The sequence below is a fragment of the Megachile rotundata genome, chromosome 8 (assembly GCF_050947335.1).
Source record: "Megachile rotundata isolate GNS110a chromosome 8, iyMegRotu1, whole genome shotgun sequence".
NCBI lineage: Eukaryota > Metazoa > Arthropoda > Insecta > Hymenoptera > Megachilidae > Megachile > Megachile rotundata.
Genome location: NC_134990.1, coordinates 7,380,658 through 7,394,407, shown reverse-complemented (window position 1 = coordinate 7,394,407; position 13,750 = coordinate 7,380,658). Strand labels below are relative to the sequence as shown.

Here is a 13,750-nt window from a genome sequence, read left to right as displayed (position 1 = left end):
GAAATTGTCATATTTCGTGAACCACTTTTTTAAAAGTACCTTCGACCCAAAAATCTCTACATTCCAAAATTCTTTCGTTTCCAAATCCCTACGTCCCAAAATTCCTACGTTTCAAAATTTCTACGTCCCAAAATTCCTATCTTTCAAAAATTCCTACATTCCGAAATCCTTATGTCCTAAAATCTCTATGTTCCAAAATTCTTACGTCCCAAAATCCCTATGTCCCAAAATCCCTATATTCCAAAATTCTTATATCCCAAAATCCCTATATCCCAAAATGCCAAAATGATAAAATCGCAAAATCCCAAAATTCCAAAATTCCAAAATTCCAAAATCCCAAAATTCCAAAATCCCAAAATTCCAAAATCCCAAAATTCCAAAATTCCAAAATCCGTATATCCTAAAATCTCTATGTTCCAAAATTCTTACGTCCCAAATTCCCTATATCCCAAAATCCCCATGTCCCAAAATCCCTATATTCCAAAATTCTTATATCCCAAAATCCCTATATCCCAAAATGCCAAAATGATAAAATCGCAAAATCCCAAAATTCCAAAATTCCAAAATTCCAAAATTCCAAAATCCCAAAATTCCAAAATCCCAAAATTCCAAAATTCCAAAATCCCAAAATCCCAAAATCCCAAAATCCCAAAATCCCAAAATCCCAAAATCCCAAAATCCCAAAATTCCTATTTCCCTATATCCCAAAATCCCTATATCCCAAAATCCCTATATCCCAAAATCCCTATATCCCAAAATCCCTATATCCCAAAATCCCTATATCCCAAAATCCCTATATCCCAAAATCCCTATATCCAAAAATCCCTATATCCCAAAATCCCTATATCCCAAAATCCCTATATCCCAAAATCCCTATATCCCAAAATCCCTATATCCCAAAATCCCTATATCCCAAAATCCCTATATCCCAAAATCCCTATATCCCAAAATCCCTATATCCCAAAATCCCTATATCCCAAAATCCCTATATCCCAAAATCCCTATATCCCAAAATCCCTATATCCCAAAATCCCTATATCCCAAAATCCCTATATCCCAAAATCCCTATATCCCAAAATCCTTACGTCCCAAAAGTCCCTACATCTCAAAATAAAAAAATTCCAAAATACCCCAAAATTTCGCTGAAAAATATGACTTCACTTTAATCGAATCAAAACCCCGTACTTCGAGGATCTCTAATCTCGCCCATTTCTTCGCAAATGAAATTGCCAACTCTTCTCCCCAGCTTTAATGCTTCTTTCAAAACACTGCAAGGTTTACGGTCGCACTTTGCATGAAATTTCGACTGCACCATATAGTTATCTAAGAGCACTGTTATCTCTAAATGTCTCGTGTTGCATGCAGTAAGGAGTTCAGAGGTATGTAAATAATTCACAATATTATATCTTCTGTTATCTAATTTATCCGTAACAGCACTTGTATAATAATCTGTACATAAGAAATTAACATCTTATTAAATCTGCACTGAAGTTTTCGAAGTCTGAATGTTGCCTCATATTAATATTTTTACTTTCTTATTTATTAATAATTAATGTACGCAGTTTAAATAATAAGCTTCGATAAACATTTACTCTTTCAGGATCTCGCGTCCTTTAATCTCTCGATTGTTTAACTCTTTCCAGATCTCGCCCGGAAAATAACGCTTCGAGTTAAATCACTCAAACCCGCTTTCCTGATTAGCTTTAATTTTCTTGATTTTACACGATTGTTTGTCCGCTTTCCTCGAGAAAAACTTCGCAAGTCTCCCGTGTACCAGATAAATCTCTCGCTGTCTCGTAGATAAAACTTCGATTATCTCTAATGTGGACAATGAAATATCTGCTTTCCGTGTCATACCTCTCTCGTGTTGTTTCAAGGATTTCATTTCTTCTACCTCCGTGAATTAGAAATTTATCAATAACTGAAACGTCTGTTGTTTACAGAACAAATACAATATTTACTGTCTTTAGCTGTCACGTGCAAAAACATACGGTCAAAAGATTTTAATCGAAGAAAAAGAAAATGTTCAAAAATACTTGTTATAATAACATGTATCCACATATTGTGTTAACAAGATAATTTTCAATATCCTCAATTAATAAAAATTTATTCGAACATATCTCTTCTATCATCTTATACAAAAAACGTTAATTGAATTAACCTAAAAAGTCAAATTGAAATTAAGAAAAAAATTGAAGATACGACTTAAAAATATTAGCAGAAAGCCCAAGCCTCCACCAATTTGAATTTTGTGCCTCTAAAAAGTATCTAAAGATGAAATCGAGTATTTAAAGATGAAATCGAGTAAACCTTGAGATCCTAATCGATGAAGGAGAAAAGGATCGTTTATCGAGGACACTCGAACAGTGTTCGACAAATACAAAGAGAAAGAAAACAGAGGAAGAAAAAGATTACTTGTCGCAAAGTGTCACGTGTCGCTTTATCCCTCTACTCCATAGCAGGTTCAGAAAACGTATTTAGGTACTTGGGCTCTTCGTGGGCGAGTTGCGGTGCGGATTTTCTCAGACCAGCCAACTACCATCACCAACCACCATCACCAACCACATCCACATCCACAACCACACACGTACAATCAAAAAATCAAACTATACAAAGACCTATCCCTGATCGCTTCACCAGCACGGTGAGTCTTACTTCTCTATCGTTCTATAATGTTCCTATTTGCATCCTTTCGCTGAGATGTTGCTTTCGTGTATCTTGACCTGTGGACGATGTTAATCAATATTTTTTAATAGCTTATTTTGTTTCGTATATTGTTGCTTGTAACGTATTGTATTTTGAAATTTTTAGAGGTAAATTGTGAGTGGTGTAATTTGGGTTCTTTGAGAGGGGTAGGTTTAGATTGTAACGTGGTATGTTGTCACGTGTTGTATAACTAAGGGTTGTAATTGCCACGTACAGCAATTTTTTTTAATTTTAGTTTTTTAAAAATACAGCAATTTTTTTTTGACACGCTGTAATTTGAATGCGTTGTCATTTTTACGAGTTGTAGTTTCTGCGCGTTGTAGTCCTCACGCGTTGTAATTTTCACGAGTTGTAGTTTCTGCGCGTCGTAGTCCTCACGCGTTGTAATTTTTACGAGTTGTAGTTTCTGCGCGTTGTAGTCCTCACGCGTTGTAATTTTGACGCGTAGTAATTCTAATGCGTTGTCAGTTTGACGCGCTGTAATTTTGATGCGTTGTAATTTTGACGCGTTGTAATTCTAATGCGTTGTAATTTTAACGTGTTGTAATTTTAGAACGCTGTGATTTTGATGCGTTGTAATTTTAACGCGTAGCAAATCTCACGGGTTACAATTTTGGCGCGTTGTAATTTTCACGCGTAGTGATTTTGACGCGCTGTAATTCTAATGCGTTGTAAATTTGACGCGTTGTAATTTTTACGAGTTGTAATTTCTGCGCGTTGTAGTCCTCACGCGTTGTAATTTTGACGCGTTGTAATTCTAATGCGTTGTAACTTTGACGCGCTGTAATTTCGATGCGTTGTAACTTTGACGTGCTGTAATTTCGATGCGTTGTAACATTGACGCGCTGTATTTTTGATGCGTTGTAATTTCGAAGCGCTATAATTTTGATGCGTTGTGATTTTAACGCGCAGCAAATCTCCCGGGTTATAATTTCGACGCGTTGTAATTTTGACACGCTGTAATTCTAATGCGCTGTAAATTTGACGCGCTGTAACTCTGACGCGTTGTAATTCTCAAACATTGTAATTTCGAAGCGCTGTGATTTTGTAACGCGTTGTAATTTCCATAAATTGCAGTCCTAACACGTTATAATTTCTCCGAGTTCTAATTACAAAATCTCCATTAATTTTTTGCACAAATTACGACTGCTATATGTATATTGCAATTGTAGTCTCTTAATTTATTGCCACTAACAATATTCTCACCTAGTTACACCACCACAAAAGCAAGTATATTAAATTTTTCTCGCGACAGTTCTTTGTCACATTAAAATTAATATCTGTCATTTAATATTCCCATTAGCTACTAATTTGATTATAATTAATTAATAAATGTGATCATGAAAAATTATAATTTAACATCGTCTAAATGAACGTCGTTAAATATTAATTTAACATCGTCTCAGGTCACTTTACTTCAATTTATACGTTCTTTTTCTGCTACCGTGAAACGCTTTATTATATTTATTTGTACAATAATTGCAATGATTGTTTATGGAGTTATGTACTATTAACGTTTTCTTTCGCTATTGGGATAACACGGCTATGGTGATGATATTTTATATGCACTTCTATGCTTGTTCAATTAACTGCATAATATACCACGGGGTAGTTCTTAACGATGTACCGATGTCAACCCACGAGTTGGCGCGCGGCTGACTTGAAGAGCCACGGCTTCCATTGGCCAGAATAGAAAAATGGCCTCACGTATTTTCGGCGGAACAATTGGCTCTCGCGGTCACGTAATTAGGCGAAAAACAATGACAGTCGGCAAACGTCTCTCGAGTGAACGAGATAGCGCGAATTGCGTTCAGCAGTTGTTATTGTCATTATTATTCTTATGCGCCTGTATGTAACGCTGGAAATGTTCACGGTGGGGATGGAGCTTCTTTTACTTTGGGTCCTCACGCGCCAACTCGTGGGTTGACATCCGTACGTAAATTATTACGCCTAAATTGAAAATTCACGCGTACCAAAATACGAGAAAAATTGACAATATTTGAACTGCGAGTGCGTCACGAGTGCGTCATAGCACACGCGCCAACTCGTGGGACATCCGTACGTAAATTATTACGCCTAAATTGAAAATTCACGCGTGCCAAAAATACGAGAAAAATTGACAATATTTGAACTGCGAGTGCGTCACGAGTGCGTCGTAGCTCAACTTTTCATTATTGAACATGTTTATAATGTACGTATATCTATTAGTATGTATTTAACTCCAGTAAATAGCGTAGTAATTAATACAATGTATATGCTTCAGCATGGCAAAGTAGAATTTTGTATTGTATGACTGTAGTAGATAACGACTAGCAAGGTTGATATATTATAATTTGATCTACGCTGCCTAATATATTTTTGTAATGTAACACAATTAATTATATTTATTTGGTTCGATGTGTGTGTAACTGGCGTGCACGGTAGGCTTCCTTTGGGAAACGGCGATATAGGGAGAGGAACGTGCATTACTCGGTGCAACGCGTTATTAATTTAACAATTTTCTAGTTAATATCACATATTCAAGTTTGTTATATCACATTTGAGAATTTGGAAATTTTCAAGTTTGAGAATTTAAGAAATTGAAAATTTGGGGATTTGGAAAATTGGGAAGTTAGGGATTTCAGAATTTGAGAATTTGGGAGATTCAGAATTTGGAAATTTTAAGATTTGAGAATTTTGAGAATTTGGGAAATTTAGGGAATTTGTGAATTTGGGTAATTTAAGAGTTTCGCATTTGAGGAATTTGGGGAACTTGAGAAGTTAGACACGTTAAAAATTTAGAGAATTTAAGAGTTGCAGACAATTTGCAAATTTGAGAGTTCACAAATTTTGAAGATTTGAAATTTTGGGAAATTAAAAATTTCCTGGTATTCGAACATCTGGGGAACTTGAGAATTTTTCATTCTGAGAATTAGGTAAATTTACAAATGTGAAAATTTGGAAATTAGAAACTTCCCACTCAAAAAATTCCAAAATTTGAAATTTCCATAGCAAACTCAAAAATTCAAAAATTCGAAAACCTGCACTCTTGATTAAAATTTAATTTTTAACTCCTTCATTAAATTTTCCAAAAAGCACTGCAGTAACGTACGCTCCTCTCCCTACACTAAAAGATGCAACTAAAAAATCGAGTATCCACCGAATCAAAATCAACCGACAAAATTCGATCTCCCACACGGAAGTCTAATTTAGAAATATATATCTATTCATAATACGTTTATTCCGTAGAATATCGCTTTTTTATCGTACATGTACTTGTTCGTAAGAGGACTGTATGCCTAGACAGTTATGTTGTATAATGTAACCGAAACTTACAATGTAACGTTACAGGACACCGAACACAAAGACACACAGCGGAAAAAGCAGAAGCAGTGAAACTATGTGTCGGATGACACATATGGATGACATATCGTGGAAACATTTCCCGCTCGTAATTAAACGGTGAAACATCGTTGCGGTGATATTTCAGAAACTGCATTACAAGGAATCAGAACCGCTTCCGGTTTCCATGGCTATTAATTATAACAGTAATTCCGGTTTCTCGGTTGTTTCACGTTCAACGTTGGTTTACCAACATTGGCATTAACTTCATCAGGGCACTCTAAACGTATCTACCTCCTATCTCGGGGAACTGTTCCTGAACTCGTTCGGAACCGTCGTATAACTTGAAAATTCGAATTACATTCCGAGATAATCCGGAAACTTTGCTAAGTGACTAAGAAACCTGTAATTACGGAATCATTTCTTGATGATTGTTATGTTCGATCGTGTATAGGAGTTTAGTTGTAGTTGACGAGTATAGGTAATTATGAGATAGATGTGATCGATTGATAAGGGTAGTTTCGGAAATAGATTTTTTATTTTTAGATGTTTATTTTGGATTGGGCAAATTTAGGAATTTGGGCATTTGAGGAGATAGAGATTTAGGAATACGGGGATTTATGGAATTTAGGAATTTTGGGATTTGTGGAATTTTAGGGACTTTTGGAATTTTGGGATTTGTGGAATTTTGGGGTTTATGAAATTTGGGAACTAGAGAATTTGGTAATTAGAGAATTTGGGAACTAGGGAATCTGGGAACTAGGGAAATTTGGGAACTAGAGAATTTGGGAACTAGGGAAGATTGGAACTAGGGAATTTGGGAACTAAGGAAATTTGGGAATTAGGGAATTTGGGAACTAGGGGAATTTGGAACTAGGGGATTTGGGAACTAGGGAAATTTGGAACTAGAGAATTTGGGACCTAAAGAGTTTTAGAACTAGAGAATTTAGGAACTAGAGAGTTTTGGAACTAGGGAATTTGGGAACTAGGGAAATTTGGAACTAGAGAATTTGGGGCCTAAGGAGTTTTGGAACTAGGAAATTTGGGAACTAGAGAGTTTTGCAACTAGGAAATTTGGGAACTAGGGAAATTTGGGAACTAGGGAGTTTTGGAACTAGGGAAATTTGGGAACTAGAGAATTTAGGAACTAGGGAAGATTGGAACTAGGGAATATGGAAACTAAGGAAATTTGAGAATTAAGGAATTTGGGAACTAGGGAAATTTGGAACTAGGGGATTTGGGAACTAGAGAATTTGGGACCTAAAGAGTTTTAGAACTAGGGAATTTAGGAACTAGAGAGTTTTGGAACTAGGGAATTTGGGAACTAGGGAAATTTGGAACTAGAGAATTTGGGGCCTAAGGAGTTTTGGAACTAGGAAATTTGGGAACTAGAGAGTTTTGCAACTAGGAAATTTGGGAACTAGGGAAATTTGGGAACTAGGGAATTTGGGAACTAGGGAAGATTGGAACTAGGGAATTTGGGAACTAAGGAAATTTGGGAATTAGGGAATTTGGGAACTAGGGGAGTTTGGAACTAGGGAATTTGGGAACTAGGAAAATTTGGAACTAGAGAATTTGGTACCTAAGGAGTTTTGGAACTAGAGAATTTGGGACCTAGGGAGTTTTGGAACTATAGGCTTTGGGACCTAGGAAGTTTTGGAACTAGGGAATTTGGGAACTAGGGAAATTTGGAACTAGAGAATTTGAAGCTAGAGAATTTGGGAACTAGGAAAATTTGGGTACTTGTAAAATTTGTATAATTTATGGAATTTGAAGACTTATGGAATTTTGGGGATTTATATAATTTGGAGGATTTATGGAATTTGGGGGTTTATAGAATTTTGAGATTTATAGAATTTGGGAATATGTAGAATTTTGAGGATTTATGGAATTTAGGGAATTTAGGAATTTGGGTACTTGTGGAATTTTGAGAATTTATGGAATTTTAAGATTTATGGAATTTTGATAATTTACGGAAGTTTGAGAATTTATGGAAGTTTGGGAATTTATGAAATTTGAAAAATTGAGAAATTTGGGAATTTAGGAATTTTGGAATTAGTGATTTATGAAATTTTAGTGAATTTTAGAATTTTTTGAAATTTGATAATTCATGGAATTTGGAAATTTAGGTATTTGAAAATCTGAACATTTGAAAATTTAGAAAATTTGAGAATTTAAAAATTTGGAATTTCAGAAACATGGAAGTTTAACCATTTCGAGAAATACTGTGATTAAAAATTTGACAATTTTTGTATCAGAAACCTCAGAAATTAACAAATTAAGAAAACTGACAATTTAAAATTTTCAAAAATTAAAAATAACTTGAAACCCTAAAAATTTATGAATTTGAAAATTCTCAATCTTGAAAAGTTGCAAATTTAGAAAATTAATAATTATGAAATATTCGAGGATTTGTAAAATAAAAAATTGACTACTTTCCACATTTAATTTTAAAATTTCAAAATTTCTACTAAACTTTAAATTTTCTATATTTAAAAGTATCAAGAAAGCTCTATACAAAAATTTCAAAATATGTCCATTAAAAAATTTCAAAATTTTCAAAATTTTCAAAATTTCCACTAAATTTCAAATTTTCTATATTTAAAAATTTCAAAAAATCTCCATTCAAGAATTTCATAATATGTTCGTTCAAAAATTTCCAAATTTCTACTAAATTTCAAATTTTCTATATTTAAGAATTTCAAAAAATCTCCTTTCAAGAACTTTAAATTATCTTCATTCAAAAATTTCAAAATTTTCAAAATTTCCACTAAATTTTAAATTTTCTATATTCAAAAATTTCAAAAAATCTCCACACATAAATTTCAAAGTTTCAAAAAATCTCCACTCAAAACTAGCAAAATTCCAAAATTCCCTAGAAGAATTTCAAAATTTCAAACTTTCCCCTGAAAATCTGCAAATACAAAAATCTAAAGTCTTACGTCAAAAATTCTCTCTACAATATTTCTTCGCAACGATGTTTCCAAAAACCGTCACTTAACCAAAAGTCATCCACATGTGTCACTAAACAACAGCACAACAGTACAACACCACAACACAAACCGAAAAATGCCCACGCAGCTGAAGGCAGTGAACAAAAGCGACTCTATGTAATTTTTCAGAATGCAAGCTGAATTGGTACCATCACAACGACGTTTGCGTGTACCAGTGTCCACCAGGGACTTACGGAATTTCCGACGAGACAAAATCGGTCTGTTCCGGCTGTCACTATACCTGCCAAACCTGTTCGGGTCCTTCTAACACCGAGTGCACCAGTTGCCACGAAGACGCCGATTTCATCGCGAACGAATCGCAATGTGTCCTGTCAGAACTTTCTTGGATGATGCAGTCCACGCTCTGGTTCTACTGGATGACCATTTTGTTCGTGATCAATCTGATTTGTTTCGCGATTCTCGCGATTTATAAGGCAGTCAAGTGGTATCTGCGAAAGAGGAGCTCCATGAAATTTCGATACAGCAAGGTCGCTTACTCCGGGAACGGAGACGCGAGCAAGGATATCGACAGGCTGCAAGAAAATGGGACTCTCTCCGATAGCGAGTGAAAAGGCGTTGAACACGATTTATGTCGGCTGTGCGGTGGGAATTTGGGAGAGACGAGTCGGTGCTGGGACAATTTTGAATAAATTAGGTTGAAGGTTTGAGAAATAGGGCAATTTGACGCAGTGTTTGCTGTTTAACAGATTGTTGAGATTTCAAGAATTTGGGATTTTAAGTTTTTTTTTAGGATTTTCAAATTTTTACTGTTCTAAATTTTGAGTTTATAGATTTTTACGTTGACGTATTTTCAAATTCCTACATTTTTGAGTTTTGAAGGTGTTTTAATTTCTGAATTAGCAAGTGACTGAACTTTGGAGAGAGAGAAATTTGAAAATTTCTGTCTTCTCGAATTTTCACATTCCCGAATTTGCAATTATATTTTCATCTTTCCAGATTTTCAATCTTCCTATTTTCTACATTTCCAATTATCCAATTTTCCATTTTTCTAATTTTCCATATCGCCAATTTCCCAGTTTTCCAATTTCCCATATCTCCAATTTCCCATATTTCTAATTTTCCATTTTCCCAATTTCCCATATTTCTAATTTTCCATTTTTCTAATTTCCCATATTTCTAATTTTCTATTTTTCTAATTTCCCATATTTCTAATTTTCCATTTTTCTAATTTTCCATATTTTCAATTTTCCACATTTCCACTTTGAAATGTTGAAAATTTTCAATTTTTCAATTTTCCAATTTCTCATTTTTCCAATTTTTAAATTTTCCAAGTTTCCAAATTCTTAAAGTCTCAAATTGTCAAATTTCCAAATTGCCAAATCTCCAAATCCCCAAATTCCCAAACTCACAAATCCCCAAACTCTCATATCCCTAAATCCCCAAATCTCGAAATCCACAAATTCGCAAACTCACAAATCCCCAAACTCTCATATCCCTAAATCCCCAAATCTCCAAATCCCCAAATCCCCAAATCCCTAAATTCTCAAATCCCCAAATCCCCAAACTCTCGTATCCCCAAATCCCGAAATCTCCAAATCTCCAAATCCCCAAATCCCCAAATCCCCAAATCTCCAAATCCCCAAATTCCGAAATTCCCATATTCTGAAATCCCAGAATTCCCCACCTTCCGAAAATCCCCAAATCCCAAAATTCCCCACCTTCCTAACACCCCGAAATCCCTAAATTCCCCACCCTTCCAACATCCCCCAAAAATCACCTTTATCCTCATAATCCTCCCTATTCTTTCCCTCTTCAACCCCTATTCTTTCACTCTTCAACCACGAATCAAAAATATCCCACTACCGACTTATCGAAGAGCGACAATAATTTATACCTACATTCAGGTAGGTATATGAAAAAATATTTGACAAAATGTGAAGTATAAACTTCCAATAAAAACAAAAGTGACAACTTGAAGACAAAAATTGTGTACCTAACCTAACGAACTGATGAACATGTCAATGACAGTAGTATAATATTGTTTTTAAACGGTGATTATGGACTGATAGACGTGCTAACAATGTTAGTATAATTAGTATTATTTTTGAACAATGATGATCCTGTAAAGGAGACCCGTTCTTTCGTCTGACACATTCCAGTTTGCATTTTCTGATTAATTTGTAAGGTACATCCCGGTGAAGAAATTGTAACGAGAGTCGACACAATTTGGGATAAAAAAACATAATGCCTGACATAATTTAATAAAAAAGATGTGGTAGTATTAAACTAAATATAAAATTAGCATTTAATCAAATTAGTAGAATTATTCTGATTGCGTATGGAAAATTGTAATTTATTAAAGAAATCAAGTCTTGAATACTGTCCTGATCGAGTGTTGGGATCAAATACGCTTAATATATTTGGAACGGTTAATTAACAATTATTAATTAGTTGTGTATCAAATTGTCTATTCTGAAACGTAGATAAATTGGATGTCATTTGATGACAGAAAAGTGTCGTGGAATAGTGCTTGTGGCACATCAATTTAAAGGTTATGCTCTAAAGAATATATCTACGTTCATATTTTGTCGATATTTTCAAAACAAAATGGCGGATGCTTCATTGAAGCGTAACAGTACAACAAGAAAGTTAGAATTTAACATTTTTCACGATGGATCAATTATTTTGTACTATAGACTAAAAATTATTATAAAGCCTTTGTGTAATCCTTTTTGTGATACTTCAAGCTTTAAATTGATGTATCATAAGTGGTATTTCGTGATACTTTTATGTCATCAATTTTTATTAGACTAACCATGCTTCAAAAATAGCCATCTTTTTACTGTAACCAGCAGGCGGCCATTTTGTGTTCCGAACATCAATATATTTATACTACGATTTTCCTTAGACTATTACCTTTAATTTGATGTATCACAAGTGGTATTTGGTGATACTTTTATGTCATCAATTTTTATTAGACTAACCATGCTTCAAAAATAGCCATCTTTTTACTCTAACCAGCAGGCGGCCATTTTGTGTTCCGAACATCAATAGTATATTTATACTACGATTTTCTTTAGACTATTACCTTTAATTTGATGTATCACAAGTGGTATTTGGTGATACTTTTATGTCATCAATTTTTATTAGACTAACCATGCTTCAAAAATAGCCATCTTTTTACTCTAACCAGCAGGCGGCCATTTTGTGTTCCGAACATCAATAGTATATTTATACTATGATTTTCTTTAGACTATTACCTTTAATTTGATGTATCACAAGTGGTATTTGGTGATACTTTTATGTCATCAATTTTTATTAGACTAACCATGCTTCAAAAATAGCCATCTTTTTACTCTAACCAGCAGGCGGCCATTTTGTGTTCGTAATATCAACGGTACATTTATACTACGATTTTCGTCAGCCTTTTACCTTTAATTTGATGTATCATAAGTGCTGTTTTATGATACTTTTCTGTCATGATTTTCCATTGAACATTTTATATGTCAAAATTGATAATTATTTGTTGAAATTAATTGTCAGCCATTTTGAATTTAGAACCTTGTCGAAACACATACACGAAAATTTTTGTCGGATTTCAAGCTTTAATTTCATGTACCATAAGTGTTATTTTATGATACTTTTCTGTCATGATTTTCTATTGAACTTTCTACATTTCAAAATTGATAATTGTCTGTTGAAACCAGTAGTCCGCCATTTTGAATTTAGAACATAGTCGAAATGCAGACACGAAAATTTTCGACATACTTCAAGCTTTAATTTGAAGTATCATAAGTGCCATTTTAAGGTACTTATTTCATCAAATAATATTGCGTTTTGAAATTGACAATTTGATATGCAACATGTACTAATACGTTCGATATAGAAAAAACGTAACGCGTTATCCTGTGCTCTTGATAATCAAAATGACACTAATCTACAATAACTGTAACACGATTTGCATTGTCCGAGTTCCTAACCCCACAAAGAGCACATTGTAATTGATACACCAGTGTAATTACCATGTGATACTATTTATGTAAATTAAAAATACATGACGAGTCATAACAACATCTAATAACCAAAGACGTTTAAAGTTACACAACTCGGTTAGAGTAAATCGTAGGTGTAGGTGTACATAAAATGAATAAATAAACCTGTCACCATGTTCGTCAAAATCAAACAATTGTAACATAAGACGTAAGATTTACCTTGCTTTTGTTTATGAATAATTCTGTAAATAATATTTATGTGCTGTTATGAAAAATTTACCTCTGTAACGTGATATGTTGTGTCTTCACTGACGTGAATGGAATGATGTTCCATTGTTCCAATGATGTTGTTTGTTGATATTATAGCGATGGATATTACAGAATAAGAATTTTACTAATTAAACGTAATTGCAGTATTTTAAATTTTTTCATTTATTTATTGTTCCTTTATCCTTTAAGTGGCCATCGTACGCTTGTACTCAATGTAAATTTGATAAACTTAATGTGGATTTATTATGTTTAATATTTAATACTACATTTTACTAATACATTATATTTAACACAAAATATGTTTAATGTTTAATGTAAATTTAGTACCTTTAATATTTAATATAAATTTAATATATCTAATATTTAATATGAATTTGATATGTTTAATATTTAATAAAAATTTAATATGTCTAATATTTAATATGTTTAATATTTAATAAAAATTTAATATGTCTAATATTTAATATGTTTAATATTTAATAAAAATTTAATATGTCTAATATTTAA

General features: G+C 33.5%; 1 protein-coding gene across 5 annotated transcripts in view; it reads left to right on the top strand.

Annotated features, from left to right (window-relative positions):
* LOC100876010 (furin-like protease 1) overlaps positions 1–13,750 on the top strand; it is a 394,431-nt gene that overhangs the window by 380,326 nt on the left and 355 nt on the right. For 4 of the 5 annotated variants that reach the window (XM_076534809.1, XM_076534808.1, XM_076534807.1 and 1 more), the window contains one exon: positions 9,150–13,396. The exons of the other annotated variant lie outside the window; for it this stretch is intronic. In XM_076534809.1, the coding sequence (XP_076390924.1) occupies positions 9,150–9,589 (440 nt within the window). In that variant the 3' untranslated portion in view covers positions 9,590–13,396. Of the gene's footprint in view, positions 1–9,149; positions 13,397–13,750 lie in introns of those variants that run through there. 5 annotated transcript variants of the gene reach the window in all.